This window comes from Oreochromis niloticus, linkage group LG11 (assembly GCF_001858045.2).
Source record: "Oreochromis niloticus isolate F11D_XX linkage group LG11, O_niloticus_UMD_NMBU, whole genome shotgun sequence".
Taxonomy (NCBI): Eukaryota; Metazoa; Chordata; class Actinopteri; order Cichliformes; family Cichlidae; genus Oreochromis; species Oreochromis niloticus.
Window position 1 is genome coordinate 39,157,889 of NC_031976.2, and position 19,133 is coordinate 39,177,021.

General features: G+C 40.1%; 1 protein-coding gene and 1 long non-coding RNA gene across 6 annotated transcripts in view; one reads left to right on the forward strand and one right to left on the reverse strand.

Moving 5' to 3' along the window:
• The window catches only part of si:dkey-199f5.8 (beta-1,4-galactosyltransferase 3), a 27,149-nt gene extending 23,756 nt beyond the window's left edge, over window positions 1-3,393 (forward strand). For all 5 annotated transcript variants that reach the window (XM_013275044.3, XM_025911521.1, XM_013275046.3 and 2 more), the window contains one exon: window positions 678-3,393. In XM_013275044.3, coding sequence (XP_013130498.1) covers window positions 678-891 — 214 coding nt within the window. In that variant the 3' untranslated portion in view covers window positions 892-3,393. The remainder of the gene's footprint in view (window positions 1-677) is intronic.
• Window positions 3,263-6,359, reverse strand: LOC112848203 (uncharacterized). The gene is made up of 2 exons (XR_003222196.1): window positions 5,339-6,359; window positions 3,263-5,145 (listed from the first exon to the last, which is right to left on the reverse strand). It is a non-coding gene; the product is annotated as an uncharacterized LOC112848203 (long non-coding RNA).
• Window positions 6,360-19,133: the final 12,774 nt, after the last annotated feature.

Here is a 19,133-nt window from a genome sequence, read left to right on the forward strand (position 1 = left end):
TTATTGCTAATTTATATTGTAATATATCTATATCACGACTAAAGCACTTTCTGGATGGATGCAAACTGCATTTCATTGCCCTGTACCTGTGACATGTGCAATGACAATAAAGTTGAATTCTATTCTATTACTGAGATCAGCTGACCCAGGATGTGAGTGGGCGTTAAGGCGTCTGGGAACGATCTCAAAACTGGATTATAGATGGCACACAGTTGGTGTCGTTAGCCCCGCCCTCCGTTCAAAGATGGCCGTGGACGTAGATGGCTTCTTTCACTCCTCTTTCAAACATCTGTCTTGTTGGCATCCTCGATGGAGTGACCTTTGACCTTTAGGACAGAGAGGTGAAATGTCTTCAAATAAACTTAAAGCAGTCCAGACGCTCTTCTTTCCTAGCTCCTTAGACTACGATGAACCTTCAGACATCTTCTAGATTTTAGTGAAAAAATGGTCCTGAGTAAATTACAAATGAGTCCACAGGCTGTTTTTATTTAAGCCAGATTACAGTCTGTTCACATGTTGGCAGTAAAAAGAAGTGTTTCATTTATGGACACTTGTCTAATGCACTCTTAAAGTGGAAGTGTTTGTTTGAAATAACGAGCTCATGGTTTTGCTGTAATGGAGCAGCTGTGTTGTTTCTCCTGGAAGAGTAAAGATGGTCTGCTTCGTGTGTCTGCCAGGTTCAACATGCTCGCTAAGACGCGTCAGACCTGGAGGACGGACGGGATGAACACGGTGGAATACGAGGTGATCTCGCGGGAGTATCTGCCCCTCTACACCAACATCACCGTGAACATCGGCACGGAGGCCGGCCTTCACCCGCCGCCCCGGACCCCCGCCCCTGCTCCCAAGGCTGAAGCTAAAGACGTCGCTGAAAAGCTCAAAGAGAAGTAGTCCTCGCTACTCTCACGTCAGACGGATAATCCTTTCAGTACATGCTGTATGAAGGTGTTGGGGGTTTTTTTTCTCTAGATTTTTTTCTTCTTTCAGTTTTGTCGCCCGAGCTTCACTCCGCCTTGGGTGATGAAACACCTAAATCTATGAAAGATGGATCAACAGGAACTGAATCCTCAGCTCTTCTAAGTGACGTGCCGCTTCCTCCGGTCCTGCTCTAATTTATTCTTCCGAGGGAGCCGCAACCGAGAGAGGGGGGCGGGGCTAACAGTTGGACTCTATGAGTTTATATATCTGCAGCGCTGTGGTCGCTGGTTTAACCGTGTGAGGCCTTAGAATCTATTTTTTTGTCTCGTCTTTTCACTCGTACCTTACTCTACCGAGGATGGTGGATTTGAAGGAGCAGCAGTCGCACTGTGTCAAACTCTCAAAGCACCAAAGGGGTTTTCTGTGCTTCTGCCACAGTCAAGGCAAAGAAAGGAGTCTGTTCTCGCTTCTGCACACCTGTCTGTGAACACCTTCAGTTTACAAAGACAAACTGCAAGTGCTGCCCATGACCTTTTTTTAAGTTTATAGATGAGTTTGTGGAAGTACAGCAGGAGTGATTTCATTCTGTAGATGAAGTTGCAGCTCCTCTTTTTTTCCAGCCTTTTACATCATCTCCTTAAACTTCAGTACGTCTGCCGTCTTCTGATTGAATTCATCTCTTCTGTGTCTGATTTAAATGAGGTTAAGCTTTGCATCAAAATGGAGTCTCTTTTTTTCTTTTCTCTGATGCTTTATATGCAGTGAATTTTGATGTGACACTAATTATCCTCAATCTGCACAAATCTGGGAAATTCAATGGAACGATGAACTTCAATGGTCAAATTTATAAAGCTAATCAAACATTAGAAGAAAACTAATCAATAATTAATTCCAATGAAAGAGGAAGATATTAGACGTAGTTTATGTAAATCCTGGTGTTTTTAAAAATGGTTAAACCTTTGAGAAAACAACACATCCATGTGTAGTGTGGAAAAGGTTTCGAGGTGTTTAAAGAAAGGCTACACACTTTAGTGTAATGCCAATTTAAGCCACAAGATGGAGCCGCAACCTTAAAAAGAACTTGTTGATGGAGCTAAATAGAAATGTCAGAAGTTGAAAGAACAGCTTGTCGCACTTGCTGGTGAAATGCTGCCCCCAGTGGTGAAAGGTGTAGTTACATGTTGTAACTTTAAGGTGCCTTTAAACTATTTTAATTACTGAAACAAGAACACTGAATGATGGCCTTGTGGGAAATTCAGTTTCCAGGTTTTTCCTGTAACATTGAGTCATTTTGGTACAAATTATTTGAGGATCTTTGTGAAGAAACTGGCACTTGCTTTACTTAACCACAGAGATATCAGCAGCCACCCACTCAAACAGTGTTTATACGAGGCAAGAATGGACGGCAAAAATGTTGTGTGTGGGGGGGGTGAATTTATTTTTGTAATTTAAACTAAATAAATAAATAAAATGTGGTTTGAACATGTAATTCAAATTCAATTTTTATGTAATACAGATTATGTAGACAACAAAATAAGGTGGACGGACATTAGCTCAGTCTTGATTATAATTGGTCAACTGGACGAACAGACAGAATTGAAAAAACACTAATGTAAGTTTGAATGATGCATGCAGAATATTATTATTTTTTAACAAACCATGCAGCAACACTGAAATGGCTCAAATGTAGAAATGAACAAGAAAAGTGTTTATTTTCTTGTTAAATTATGCCTTTATTTTATAAGTCATCTTTTTGACCTACATATGCCTGAGTTTCTTCCACTGACAGATCTGAGAGAGAGAGAGAGGGTGTGTGTGTGTGTGTTTGGGGGGGGGGTCGTCACCAGTGTGGCTGGTTGTATTGACAAAAACCAAAGAGGATGATGATGATGGTGTGAAAAACTGTGAAAAAAATATAGTCCAAATATTTGTGTAACACTGTCGGCGCAGAAACACTACAGACCACACAGTAGTTTTTAGGTGTAGGACAGAGACTGTATATAAAAGATGGCAGAGATCTGTGGACTTACTGTTTCATGTGACGGTCCAAAATGAGCGGACCTCTGAGCAGCCACAGAACCAACATGTACATTTATTAAAGTAAAAATAAAAAAATGTTTTTGATGGAAAGGATCGATGTGATGTCACAGTGGCTCCGTCCATCATTTATATACAGTCTATTATCTGCAGCGGGCTTCTGTACGGTGAGATGAACAGGAAGCAGTCAGTCCCCTCGATCAGCTCTACATGTTAGTGTAGTCCCGTCTTTGGAGCCACCTGCTGGTCGTTAGAAAAGATTGCCATCTTTTATATACAGTGTGTGGACAGGAATCATTTTTGATGATTTTTGTTTTTTGGCTCGTAAAGACCTTCGTTTTGTTGTGTTCTGTGTTGTTTAAAGACTATTACTTTACTATGAAATCATATTCAACCTTTGGCCTTACACACTCATATAATATCATCTATGTATCTGTACTGGGAGTTAGCATGCATGGCCAAGAACAACTTAGTGCTGAACTTAATACATATCAGTGCTCACTTCAAACATATGAAGCATGCTGTGTTGTGAACTGGAAACTTGTATTTCGAGCATTGACTTCAGCGTATCAAGCCGCCTCTACCTGTGAATGTGTTTGATTCTTTAAGCTGCTTAAACGTTTGCTTTAGTTCGACTCCGTTCTGATGTAAAAATAGAAATCAGTAGCCGCAGAGTGAAGTTACCGAGGATGATGTGACTGAGTTATTTCTGCGCCCCTTATGAATTCTGCACAGTCCAGAGTGGCCTTAAATTCATTAATAAACTGATTATTCAAGAAGATGTGCTGACTCTACTTCTTTGGGGGCGAGTGTGTATCATAACTGATAACCAGCAGCCAATCGAAAATCACTTATTCAGCAGTTTTTAGTGTAAACAAAAAAAAAAAAAAGTCGAGCTGACGTGAAGGGGCAAAATTCTGACATTTAAAAAATATTTACACATCTTACATTCAGGAGGAAAACTGGCAAAGTTAATGGAAAAAATCTACACATTTGTTCGGAAAAAACGAACAAAATTCTGCAGAAAATTTGGTAAAAATTTCGTCTACTCAAAGCTGCTGAAGAAACGCTGCTTCTCACGTGGGCGTTCAAAGAGCCGCTGTGAGCGAAGCGTTTCTGACAGACGTGCTGGCTCTCGCCACAGTGACTCGTCTCATGCGCGTTCATGCTGAACTTGTCCGTGAAAGTTTTCCCACGCCTCCCGGGGAAACGGCCTCTCTCCTGCTCATGTGGCTCACCAGTTTCAACGATCTCTGAGGCCTTTGCAAGGAAACGATCGCAGACCCGAGTGATTCTTTTAGTGCTTACGCAGAATCGACTTATTACAGAGTCTTTTCCCACACACGTTGCAACCATACAGTTTCTCACCTGTTTGATTAGCCATGTGTGTTTTTAACGATGACCTGGAGCCGAGACTTTTCCCACAGGTTTTACAAAGGTACGGTGTGGCGCGGCTGCAGGGGCAAGCTGACACGCTCCATCTGCTCATCACGCCGCCCCTGCATTAAACGTGCTGAGACCTGAGGTTGGGGTTGTTGTTGTGTGTAAGACACAGCTGAGGCCGTGTATGAAGGCGAGAACAACCGGAATAAATAAAGTGCGATCTATGGTCGGGTCCATCATTCATGCCACATCCTGTTTAAATAGCCATGTGTGTTTTTTAATGATGACCTGCAGCCGAGAGTTTTCCCACAAGTTTTACAGGTTTATTCTCACCTGTGTGAACTTTAAGTTATATAATTTGAAGGATGTGTGTTTTCATGCGGTTCAACAAGGTTTCACTGCTTTTGGAGCTTTGCCGCAGGAATACAGTGTGGACCTCTGCTCTGTGTGTTTCCTCAGTTCGCTCTGATCCTTGAAGGATTTTCCAGCTTGTGGCAGCACTACACCAGCTTCTTACTACATTCTCACTTCTGTTTTGTCTCTTTTGAGACTCTGACTCTACATTTTTAGTTGTTCCTGAGTGCTCACTTCCTTTATTATTGCAGTTTTCAGCTACACGCGAGTTGTGAGAAAGACGCTGGTTGCTATTTTTCACTTTGGATGAGTCACCATGAAGGTATCAGTCTGCTGCTTCGCTACGAGCTGCGCTCCCCCCGAACGGTGCAGACTTCCTTTGTTCTTCCTCTTGTTGCGCCTGAGCATTGCTGACTTCCATACTTTCACTTTCACTTTATTTCTCAAGCGCAGCTGTACAAAAATATAAGAAAAGAATAAAACAATAAACCAGCTATAAGTTAACACACAGGAGCCAAAGAAACATTAAAAAGTACAGGAACATACAAAACTCACACTGGGTGAAAAGCCAACCTCAGACTAATTAAAAGAGGCAAGAGCATTAAGAGACTTACAACAAATAAAAGAATTATAAATGAATTCAAACCTGAACGGGAAGCCGGTGAAGGGACACTGACACCGGGGTTTGTACCAGCTGTAGAGGTGAGAGGAAGGCCGGGCTAATTTCACTCAAAAGAGAATTACAATAATCCAGGTGAGAGGTAACAAATGCATGGATCAGAGTCTCGAGACTGTGGAGATGAGAACGTTATGGTCCACTGTTGAAAGCAGCTGTTAGATCTAAAAACACTGTTCCCTGAATCCACGGCTAAAAATATGCCTTTAAAAAGCTGTGAAAGAGCAGATTCAGTGCTGTGGTTTGTTTTAAACCCAGACTGGAACACTTCCAAAATGTTAGATTTATCAGGACGCCCCTCAGCTGGGTGTAAACGACTTGTTCCAAATTATTGGACAAAAAAGGACACTTGGTGATCTGCCTGTAGTTAGTCAAAGCGGAAGGGTCAAAGGTCAGGTTTCTTGAACAAGGGTTGCACCACAGCATGTTTGAAAGTCCCATAGTTTCATCTCGGGTTGCTCTGGTTCCTCTCTGTGATCTTTAACCTGAGGAGGCTCCGGTTGCTCCTGGTCCAGGATGGAGCACACCTGCTGCTCCTCGTCTCCGTGTGTTTGGTCTAAAGAGAAAAAAGGAACACAAACATATGCTGCTGATAACAACTGAGAATACAAATAGAAATTCAAACTCTTCCTGATTGGGTGGCTGATATCCGTGCAGGCTCTGGCCTCAGGTTTCATGTACCTGCGGCGCTCTCTGGTCTGCGCTGACTGCTCGACGACTCCTACTTTTTTCATATATTTGTGAGGTTTTTTGGTAAATTTCACCTTTTCTCCTCACTAACCTGCAGTTCCTTCCGATAGATTTATTAGAAAATTCTGAAACAAACTGTTTTGTGGAATTTTACCCTCCTCATTCAGGCCCATAAACTTTTTTTCTTTTTTTTCAGTGGCCTCATCTTAAAAAGCCTGTTGGGTCCGACTCACAAAGCGGAGGCTCGTTAAAGGCTGTAAGTTCTCTCTTGTTTGGAGAGTTTCCATGTAGACACTCCCCCCCCCCCGCTCTCGCCCTCTCTCTCTCTCTCTCAGTCAGTTTGTGTCTCTCGTCCAGGATGAATGTGTTGCTCTCCGTCTCTCTCTGGCTTGCTCTGATCATGTCGTCGTGTTGTGGTGAGTGACCTATGACCTTTGACACATCTGTGTTATAAATATTCAGACTAAACCTGCTTTTGCACTCAAAGGTCTGATATTGATCGAGAGATCCATGAAGGTTTTATCAGGACGTGTGTGTTGCAGTCTTTTAGTTACAGGTTGAAGAGTCATTGTGAGTTTTTTGTTTGGCTTATAGACTAAAAATAGCTAAACAATACTGTAATCCATGACATCTCTTTATAAACTGCTTCTTTATAAACTTGACTTTCAACTGAAAGCAGAAGCTACTTCCTCCACGAGGCTCACGGTTGTTGACGTCTTTCTCTAAAATTATGTTGTAGAAAACCAGGTCATTTCAAGGGACTGAGCTACTTTACTTGACATGTTGTGTTTGTGGGACATCGTCCCGGAAATACTCAAGTAGCATAAAATATAATCCTGTTTACATGTTTGTGATTTTATTGTTTCATCAGAAAGCTGGGTATGAGAGGGAGACAAAACAATGTCATTTTAGCAGGCTCCAACCAATGTCCACAAACTGAAGTTTGTTTAGGCAAAAAACCCCAAAACAAAATAAAAACATTTTTGGCTTTTACACAAATCTGTTTAAAAAAATCTGAGGTTTACTGTAATTTATGCTTAAAAAAGGATTAGATTAAAAGATTATAGATACAAACAAGCATAATGTAAGTGTAAGTTTAAAACTAGCAAAAAACTAAAGACAGCATAATGTGTCTGCATAAAAACAAAAGTGGAGACATGACTGCGGTCACACCTCAGACACTTTGCATCTGTGGGTGTGTGATGTGGACGTGGGTTTGGATTTAGGTGTGAAGAAGACAGGAAAAGAGGCTAAACTGTAGCTCTGTGGGTATAACATGCAGACACTGAACTCATTGCATCAGTGCATCCGGAAAGTATTCACAGCACAGAGCTGCCTGTGAATGTCATGCAGTAGCTCAGAACATGACTGAACATCTGAAACTGGCCGTGCACAGATGCTCACCATCCAACCTGATGGAACCTGGGAGAACATCTGCCCCGAACTGCTCTGTGTCGGATTTTATGGTGAAAAATGAATTTGATCCTTTTTGGAATAAGACTGCAGCGATACACATGAATCTATACTGGAGCAGGTAAAATAAGTGTTGAAATTGTCTTCTACTTTCTCAGTAAATACATTTCTAAAGGCGCTACTGACATGAAATTCTCACCAGATGTTGGTAACAACCCATCCAATCCACTCAAGCGAGCAAGATCCTGGATTTCAGCTGGTGTTACTCACTGTAAATCATTTTCTGGCTTCTCTGCAGCTTAACTCCCCCATGAGGGAGAGCGCTGAGAGGAAATGTTTTGAATTTCATGTCTTTATTTGTTGGCACGAGCCCAAAAACTACAAACATTATTCCCAGAAACTTGTACATCCTTGTATTCACGCAGCAGGCTGTGTTGGGTGTTTTGGTCGTGAGCTGGCACAGAAACGTTTTAGGAAGTGGGGAGATGAGACCTGGAGGATGAAGCAACTGCTGGGGCTTCCAGTAAAGTAAGCTAAGGTCCTGACCAGATGGGTTAAAACTGTGCAAGAATAACATTTTGAATAGTAAAAGTCCTCTATTGACAGGTTTTACTTCAAAAAGAGACATATCACATACACACATCCATCGTGTGCCCTGTGTCTCACCACAGACCTCGGAATTATTTCCATGCTTAAGAAAAATCCTTTACAACATCTAACCAACCAATCTTTGTGTTGGTGTGTAGCGTGCGGTCATGTTGAGGCTGATGTTCAAGGTCAACTTTATGATTTATTGGTGGAAAAATGACAAAATGCCCAATAGTGTGGGTGCATTATCAACACGTAGGAAGTACCATATAAAGATTTAGTCACCTTTGACCTCTGACCACTTCTTCAAGGTCAAAGCAATAATAATGATAATAATAATAATGATAATAATAATAATACTGAGGGAAATGTACATTTCCTCAGGGGTCATATATATTCTCATATTTAAACTTGTTTCTTTTTCTGTTTGTATTGACAACATACAGACATATTGGAAATTTATAGATGGACATTCTGTATATCCTGTTACTTTGGACCTCTGACCTCTTCTTCAAGGTCAAATGAGGTCAAACTTTTTAAAAATGTCTTTTATCTTTAAAACTACGATTAAAATTCTGCTGCCTTTGCTTATGTGGGCAAGATGTAGGAAATGATACTGAATACAAACAAAGATAACAAATTTAATATTTGCGAAATACAGTACTCCCCTCGAAGCAGGTACGGCCCAGAGCTGGCGTGTGCAGATGAACTGTGACGTGTACGGAGCGAGGGATCGGACAGACCTTCATGGTGCAAACGGATAATGTTTCAAAGACTCTGAAGAGTTTGTCAAAGCAAAGAAGTTGATTTTCTTCAACGTGAGAGCGCGCTGTGGTCAGCTGCAGTAAAAGCACAACATTTGGTAATAACCATGAAAACGCTTGTAATTCCTAAACAGCTCATGCAACAATTCCATGAAAGCGCTTCCATCAAAGCTGAATGTCAGCACATCAGTTTCATCTTGATTGTTTTAAAATCTTTTAGTTTAGCACAGCGACTGTTAGCGAGAGGCAACCTGCCTCCTTAAATCCAAATCCCAGCTGCTCACATGTTGTTGATGTTTCCGCTTCATTTTCCTCCACAGGACACGAGACGGAAGAGCTGACCACCGATCATACAGTCACACAGACCTCAGACTACGACTACAACGACCACACCTTCGATTACTCCAGCTTCCCCGGTAACAGCAGAGAGCCACGCAAACACACAAACTCTGTTTAGTAACTGAGACTTGATGGCACTAACATCAGCATCTGTGCTTTTCTGTGTCTTTGTGTTTTCAGAGGTACAGCCTATAATCCCAAACAAGGTGAGCACTTTAAAAAAAAGGTTTTATGGCCAATGTTCAGACACATTATTAAAGGACAAATTCACAATATTTAACTCATAGCAAGATTCGCATTTATAGATACTTTATTTTGTTTATTAATATTTTCTGACATTTTGTGTTTATCCTGGTCAAAGGTTCAAATAATAAATTCTTGTGAGCCAAAAATTTGGGCTTCAGATATTTTTTCTACTCTTTTCTCGATGACATCATAGAATAAGTTTAATGTGGTTGTGTTCTGTTTTCAGTCTGACACAAAAAGCAATAAAATCTTTATTATCCATAAATCATCCTTAAAATGAATGTTTGTCAACATTATTAAAACTTTAAGAGAATTTGCTTCTTTTAACATTTTTAACATTAATCCAAATATATGTTGATATTGAGTACTGATTACTTATTGTTGATTATGTTAATGTCACAGCTTTAAAGGTTCTGAGCTGATACGTTTAAATTTTAGCCTGGATAAAAATAATAAAGTTCATAAATGTGGATCCGTGTCAAACATCACATATCAGAGTAGCTGTTTTCTCTTCTGTGTGCCATGTGACGTCTCTCAGGGCTCAGGGATTGGCCAGCTGAACCTGGTTCTCCTGCTGGGATTGGTGATTCTTCACGCCTGGAATTGATTGGTGGGCGGAGCCAAGGACGAGCTCATAGCAATCATTCGATGATTTCTGAACTCACTTCCTGTTATGCATCTCTACTTTCAGCTTCTTCTTTCACGTCTCTGCAGCCGCAGCGGGTTTTCCTCCTGGAGGCCAGAGGAAGTCAAGCTTCCCATTTTTTAAAATTTAAAACAGTTTTTAAAGCAATAGATCCACGATCAGTCTCAACACTGGCAGTGTTACTCTAGTCCAATGAGCTTTATGCTCACCTCCTTTGAGCCAATCAGCCTTCGCTCTGCACGGTTTAAATTTCAGTGCTCTTCCTTCACTTTCCCTTTCCGACTCTCCTTTGTGAAACCCGCCTCCCGCCTCCCTCCTCCCCACCCCCACCTCACCCACGTCGCTCAGAGCTCCGTCCAGGCCTCAGGTTTCATCTTCAGCACCACCAGCGTCTGACTCTGATGGGTCACCGCTGGGATCCTGTTCTGCCATGATGAGTCGTTGGAGTGTAGTCACCAAATAGATTCATTAAAATGAATTTCTCTTTCTCAATAAATGATGTTCAATTCTTCTAAAATGTTCTCTCTTTATTGAAATAAAATACAAAACACGAGGTTGGTGTTACACGTTTGTGATGGCGTAAATAAATGTTTTAAGTCTGAAAGGGAGCAGGTGGAATTTATCACTTATTAAAGTTTATTAAGAAGCACATGAAGAAAAAGTACAAACTAAACTTTATACAGACTGTCTACAGCCTCATTAGCTGTAAGTAAGTGCACATAATAATAATAATAGTCATATCCAGATGAGCAGAGTGAGAATCCTCTGTGTACATGATGTTTTTCCCCTCTGCTCATCCTGTGTTTTCTTCAAACAGTAGCAGCGTTTCCACTTATATCCTGTTGGCCAACAACGCCGGACGCAGTCATCGGCACCGTGGGCCTGATCGACCTGGTCCTTGATTATCTGCATCTTTGATTTCATGCCAGGGGCACTTCCTGACTCAGCCCTCCTCATTTATCCAGCTTTGCTGGCTCTAGGTGAACACTGGCTTCTGCCCATAAAAGGTTAAAATGTAATAAGTTCAAATTTCAACAGTACAAAATGCAGTGAGTAGTTGATCCCAACATATCAAACTAAGACAACAGTCTGCTTTGGTGATGGGAGGGTCATCTGCCATCTTTTGCTCTCAACTCCTTGAATCTCTGCAGATGTCCTCACTGAGATCAGCAGCAGACTTTGAGAGTATATAAATATGTGAAAGTGACACGTCTCTGTAACGTGTCCTACAGCATCACAGACCCCGGTCCCGGCTTGTGACTGATGCTGTAAATAGTGAGCAGGTTAGGGTTTTTCACAGGAGTCAGGGCAAAGCCAACAAACCGTGCACGTCTCTTCTTCACAGCAAGTGTTTCTGCAGGATGTGGCAACACTTCAACAAGTTCAAGGAAGAAGCTGCAAACTTTACCTTTAATGTAACAGTGTTACAAGAAAAGGAGCAGTCTGGCGGTTCCTGTTCATGAGGTCATCTTTCACACTCTGTAAAGAGTCACTTTGACTCACGAGCAGATAAACCAACACAGAAAGTCAGACAGCGTTCTAGTTTTGACAGTAACATCAGAAACAGAAAGCCCCGATCTTTAAATTAAAAAAAAACTATAACATTAATATTAAACTGAATCTTTCTTTGCCTATGTGACAGATCTCCACTAAACTTCATTAAAATAAAGAGTTGCAATTTTTTAGTTTTGCTAACAGACAAATAAATTTAAATCTAGTCGGCTCAGCCCTCACGGACGAGTTCACGGTGAACAGGAGCTGAAATTCAGGAGCTGCTCCAGATTTGTTCCAGGATTTTCTTAAATGTAGTGGCTCTTTATTATTTTGGGACTGGTGGGGGAACATTAGTCTGTATTCAGTGTATCATAAAAGAACCTAGTGAATGTTTACTACACTTAAATGGAAAATTAAAAATCTGAAGGAGAAATATATCAGTGCATTCACAGAAAAACGGGCTGTTAACTGCTTATGGTAACTGAACAAACATGCAGACTTCTCTGTGTTTCTTGTACACACATCGTGCTGGTCTTGCACATAGCAACAGTTTAGCAACCACATTTCCTTAAAGTCAAGATATGTGTGAAAACCACCAAACCCTCTATGCACAGTGACAGAGTAAGTGCATCTACTTTAATGACTCTACTTTCTCTGCTAACACAGGTAGTCAGCAAGTGTATTTACAGGTATGAACACTCTACACTCATTGGCTGAAAGGAAAAGAAAAGCAAAGAAAGAAAATAATTTTAAAGCTGAGTTTTCTCTAATTAATATTTAATTCATTGCTTATATTCCTTTCTTATACATTTTATCCTCATCTGCCCTTAACTGCTGGTGTGGACTGCAGAAACACAGACGCTGGTGTGAGTTGAGTGGCCATGAGGGAGAAAGTCGGGACAACAAATGTCTGAAAGAATATGACCTCCTCAGAGTATCAGTGAGATTCCACTGGAATCATGTCCCGCAGCTGTTGATGCTTGCTTCTGTCGTCTGCAGCTTTGTGCAACACTGGGAGCATTTTTATTGGCTCTCTTCCACAGCATGTCTTTTGCCCCCCACCCCAATCTATTACTTCGTTCTTTCGATCTGTCTACATTGGTCTAGTGTGAATGCCTGTAGGGTAGATTTTCATCCTTAGTAAAAGCTGTACGACCCATGAAAACACAGTTAATAGTCTTAAATTTATGCCTTTTTCACATAAGCAGCGGGCCAGATTGGGGTCTTTGCTGCTCCAGTTCTGGCCCCCAAGCCTTATCTTTGATGTAACTGTCACATCTAAAAAGTATTTTTAGGTCTCACCTAACGAGTTCGAGCTTGCTGATAACAGATAAACTCGTTTCATGGGAAAACGCTGGTTTTGTTTAACGTGTCAGAGGACTCAGATCTCATTCCCACGCTCTCTCTCTGCCAGTTTGTGTCTCTCGTCCAGGATGAACCCGTTACTGTCCGTCCCTCTCTGGCTGGCTCTGATCGTGGTAGTCTGCTGTGGTGAGTGAACTGCAACCAGAACTTTAGATGTTATAAATTATATATTAATGTTATAAATGTGTCTTTGTAAATAGGAGATTTTTTTTTTTTAAGTGTTGTTTGCACAGTCATCCGTCGCTGTAACGCGGTCTCGCGGATTTTTTTTTTTTTTTTTTTTTTTGTGCGTGCAACTTTCCATGTTTAGGCTATTTGTTTTTTTGTTTTGTTTTTTTGGTTTTTTTTTACGCCGCATTGTGTTCTGCATCCTGATTGGCTGTGGACGGTTGTAAATCAATCTCGTGCCGTGTCTCCTGTACAGTACAGAATGCGTTCAGCTTGTCAAATTTACATAAATCTTCGATCGCTAGCAGCGTGACTCTGCAGTGCTGTACTGTATGTTTGTAAGTTTTTCTCCAACAAACACAAAAATGTCGATGAAACGTTTTGCACCGTCAGAGGCTCCTGCGGGTGACTTTGATTCTATAATAGTGGACTTATTTGTTTCTACGAAGGTTTGAACTTTGAGAGTTTAAACAAGAGAGAAAAGTGTGTAAATGTTCATGCCTGTCTCAGAAAAGTGTATAAAGTGTGTGGTTTGGGGGGGAGGGGGGAGGGGGGGGGGGGTTACAGTCTTAAAACGTCTATAACAATTGGAAAAAAAAATAAAGTTGGCTGCTTCGCGGATTTCACCTATCGCAGCTTATTTTTGGAATGTCCTGATTTCTATGTGACGCACAGGTCACGGCCTCGCCTTCAAACCGAAAGCAAACCTGACAGCCTTTTTTTATTTATTTTTTTTTATTTCTGACCAATTAGCTCTAAACTCCAAACATCCACAGACTTCAGACTGTTCAGATAACCTTTATTTTCCAAAGCTGTTAAAAAGCTTCATACTAATTAAATAAAACATTAACCCAGAGTAATACTATATTTAATAATATTTATTACATATACAGAATGAAGTATAATTGGGTTGTTTTATAAAGGGTGTGTATGTGTATGTCAGCTAACTTCTGTCAGCTTACCTGCTTTTTTATTTTGTTTCTGCTTAATTTTTATCACAGAAAACAGTGAAAAAGAAGACTGGGACCATTATGACTACACAGAGTTTAACTGGACCGACTATATCAGCTTAAACTTAAACTTGACGGATTACAATGACTTCAACTTGACCGACCCTGACGACTTCAACTTGACCGACCTTGACTACAGTTATGACAGTTATGACTATACCGAATTCAGCACTGACCTTGTCCACACTTCTTTTAAAGGTAACAGCAGCACACCAACACAGCACAGACACTTTGTCTATTATTGGTACTGATGCCAGTATCTGTGCTTTCTCCTGTCTTTTAGAGGATGAGTCCAATTTCAGGAACAAGGTGAGAAATCCTGTTTTTTTTTTTGTTTTGTTTTTTAGACGTGTCAGTAAAGGACAGATTTATAGTATTTAACTTAAAACAAGAAAAGATTTATTCATTGAATCTGCTTTTCCGTATTTTCTGTCACATACTGTCTGTCACTCTAACACAGCCACAGTTTCAAAGTCAGAGTGTGCAAAAGAAATCCTGATCACACATGATGGTATGAGTCACAAAAGAAGCTGCTAACGTAACACATTTTTTGTGCTGGATAAACATGCATGTATGTGTGTCTGTGTCGTTCACTCTCTCAGGCCTCAGGGATTGGTCAGCTGAAGCTCGTGTTCCTGCTGGGATTGGCTGTCCTTCAGATTTGGAATTGACAAAGATCATTGTGACGATAACACGGTCATCAATGATTCATTTTAGTTAAAATTACATTACAACATAATGTCACGTTATGCTGTAATGACACAGGAACAAAAATGGAACAAAAACCAACATCATCCACTTATCGGCTAAAAGTGTAATAAAATATCTGCAGGCAAAAAAACAAACCAACAAAACTTTTTTGACAACATTTGGTTCATGGAGTCATTGTTTGCGGTTCATTATTGGTCACTAGTGCGACTTTCTATGTTCATGTCTTCTTTCATCTAATTATGAAAGCTGAGTTCTTCTCAGGTTCAGTCTCGTGTATTTGTGTTTTAGATTTTTAACTAAATGAGAAATTTAGTTAGAAAAGAATGTTTGAATAAAAACACACACTGATAAAAATATGTTTGCTGTGACTTTTTTATGATTACCTCATGCAGCTAATTTTAATCAGCTTTGGTCCTTCACAGAAACACTTTACTACAATATTTGATTTATTCATTACAATCTCTACAATCTTCTATTTAGGTGGTGCTACATATTACCCATATTTACTTCTTTATAAGGAAGATATACGTCTTTCAATACAAAACTATCATAATTTAAATTTTAATCATTGGATCTGCCTCTGAAATGCCTCGATGCATTCGTGTAAGTCATTTAAAGCACAGCAATGTGAAAGACTTGAATAGTGACATCAGAACTCCACAAGTAAGAAAACAATGGTGCACATAGTTATTAATCTGAATGATGTTTAAGTGTTCACATTATTGTTATCCTCCTGCACATTTTTGTCAAGATATTTGGTGTTTCTGTACAGCAGGAGGTTTTAGGGATGATGTAACTCAACAGGTTTTTTTTTAGAAACTCTGCAGAGGCAGGATCATAATCAAAATCTTAGCATACTGTACGTAAAAGGTAAAATGAGTGCATTCATCAGGCTAAGTGCTCTTCCTTTCATTGCAATCATGTCTGTGCCACTTTGCATCTGTGGGTTTGTGATGTTCACATCAGTTTGAATTTCGAGCACAGATGGTGTCTAAACGTCTTGCTTTGTGGGTATAAAACACTGATAAAGTACTGACACTGTAAACTCTGCAGCTTTTACATCCCCACCCCCCTATTTTGTGTGTGTGTGTGTGTGTGTGTGTGTGTGTGTGTGTTTGTCAAACTTAAATGCTTCAGATCATCAAAGAAATTTAAATATTAACAAAGAAAACACAAAATGCAGTTTATAAAAGCAACGGTTTATTAGTCAGGGGGAAAAAATAATCAAAATCCAAACAGTCGATCTGCCCAAAAAAGAGTAAACAGAATTGGTCCTAGCACCAAACCCTGTGGACTCTCCATTTACATGCACAAATTGGAGTCTATTAGATAGATATGATACAAACCACTGCAGTGCAGTACCTGTAATACCTACAGCATGTTCTAATCGCTCTAATAGGATATTATGGTCAACAGTATCGAACGCAGCACTGAGGTCTAGCAGGACAAGCACAGAGATGAGTCCACTGTCAGAGGCCATAAGAAGATCATTTGTAACCTTCACTAAAGCTGTTTCTGTGCTGTGATGAGCTCTGAAACCTGACTGAAACTCTTCAAATAAGCCATTCCTCTGCAGATGATCTGTTAGCTGTTTGACAACTACTCTTTCAAGGATGTTTGATATGAAAGGAAGGTTGGAGATTGGCCTATAATTAACCATAAGGAACAAGTAGAAGTCAGCTCTACTATGTTTTAGTAAAGTGCGTTCTTCAGCCATTAGACTCGTCAGCAAAATGAAAGTGGGATTTCAAAGCCACAGCAAGGCTTTTACCATCTTGAGGTTTTTAAGTGGGCGACTTTCATTTTCCTGCAGACACAACGAAAGCAAAAATGAAAGTTGTCAAATGTGCAACAGTTTTTGGTTGTTTTATTTTATTGGCTTGTTTTTTGAGCATAATTGTCAATTTTGTCTTCACATAACTGCATGGACACATGACGAACTTAGAGGCTGCATAAATGGCTATAAGCTAAATATGGACTTTTATTTCTTCTTTTTTTTTTAGTAAAAACCTGAAGCTGGAAATCAGCCAAAAAGGTCAAATTTATTACAAGGAAACCAAACCATATCAAATCCCACTGTATGAGTCTGTATATTACACCAGAGTCTTGATGCATTCTCAATCATCCAGATAAGTAAATCTCCAAAAGTTGATTCTGTTCATCTGGACGTTTTCAGTGGGAGAAACGTTTCGTCACTCATCCAGGTGACTTCTTCAGTCTCAGCTGACTGCAGGTTTCCCCAATATTATAAACAGTACATTCGCATAATTACTGAAACCAGCCCACTGTGGGAACAATGGGCCGGGAGGTCAGTTCCTTCATCATGATTATGCAAATTCTCATGACCATTGATCAACAACGCATACGGATCAGTATCTAAGGTTTGACTCTCATCATCCACTGGAGCACAAACTGGGTGTCATCAGGACGCTACAACACAGAGCGAACACCATCCCCACAGACACAGCAGCCAGGGAAGCAGATGAACATCACATCAAGAAGGCCCTGAGTAAATGTGGTTATCGCAGCTGGACTTTTGTCAAAGCTGGGAAGGCACCTAAAGAAAGCTCATGGGACTCATGGTTATTGATCAGTGTTCTTTGATCAGTGGTTGTTGATTGATGGCCATGAGAATTGGAATAATCATGATGAAGGAACTGACCTCCCAGCTATACAGAAATATAGTTATATAAATATAGAAAATGTACTGTTTATAAGACTGGAAACCTGCAGTCAGCAGAGACTGAAGAAGTCACCTGGATGAGTGACGAAACGTTTCTCCCACTGAAAACGTCCAGATGAACAGAATCAACTTTTGGAGATTACACCGGAGTATTACTGCTACACTAACAAAAAAAAAATTTCGATCATTTTGAGAATAAAATTGAAATTTTACAATTAAACTTGAAATGTACCACGTTTGCTGTAATCTCTATGAAATGCCTTGTTAGGATGGGTCAGTGAAACAAATTTATTAGCTGTATTATGATATAACACATCCTCTTTTTTTGACGAGGGTTTGGTGCATCTGTCATTTACCAGACATTTTCTTTGTGTGCATATCCTCTTCTGAATTTGTGTTTTTCTGTCTGAGCAGACTCAGCTTTTTCTTTTCAGTGTTCTTATACTCATCACCACACTGTTTATGAGCTAAAAGAAACCATTTCTGCTTCATTCTGAAGTCCAGATCCACTCACATGGAGGGTATAGAAGGGTCTTGAAACAACAACTGTAATCTTGAAATTTTGCCTTTATTCTCGAAATGATTAATAATATTTTTCCCTGATACTCCTTGGAAGTATATTCAGTCTGTATGTCTGCATGTAAAACGCAGACAGACTGAACTGATGAGGAAGTGAAAAAGCGCTGAAAATAAACCTTTGTCTTCTTGTTAAAGTCGTGAAGTTCTCTCAGTGACTTTGTGTCTGTCGTTCAGGATGAATGTCTTGCTGTCCATCTGTCTCTGGCTGTCTCTGATGATGTTAGTCTGCTGTGGTGAGTGAACTGGAACCAGAACATCCTTTAATCCTAATATGGTGCAGGCTAAAGCTGTTTTACATGAAAGATGTGATGCTGATTGAGAGAATGATCACGTCTGTTATAAACTGCTGCAGCTGCTTTGAAACTTTAAATATTAAAATTGCAAATCATTTTGCTAACTGCTGGATTCACTTCAACAGTCCTAAAAAAGCAAACTTGCTCCACAGAGGTCGACCAGCTGATTGATCCATCGTGACTTTATTGGATGTCAGAAGATGTTTGTTGCATTACTGCAGTTACAGTTTCATAAGCTTTTAAAAAAGATTGTTTAAAAAGAAATTTAAAGATTTGTTAAGAATGTGACTAATTGTCCTGGAGACACTTCCTCCGCAGAGATCAGTGCAGGAACTCTGTTAAACAACTTCATACCACTACATTAATATTTGGTGCATGAAACCATGAACATCAAAAACAACAACAAAACCCCTGCCAGGCTTGTGGAGCAGTTTGTTGGTTGTCTGTAGTTTGTTTTTAGCTCACCTTCCATCAGGTCACATGACTTTAGTGTTTCTGCTTAATTTTCATCACCAGGAATCGTTGAAAAGGAAGACTCACACCATGAAGACATGTATGAATTCAAAGCGAATAACTACACTCATGATAACTACACTTCTTTTTATGACTACTTTTCTTTTTTTGACTACGGTGACTATGGTAACTTCAGAGCACAACACAGACACTTCATCTAGTAACACAACTATTACTGAGCTGTTCACAGCAGCTTCTGTGCTTTCTTGTGTCTTTCCAGAGCCTGACCTCATGAACAAGGTAAGCCATCTTTTTTCAGATGT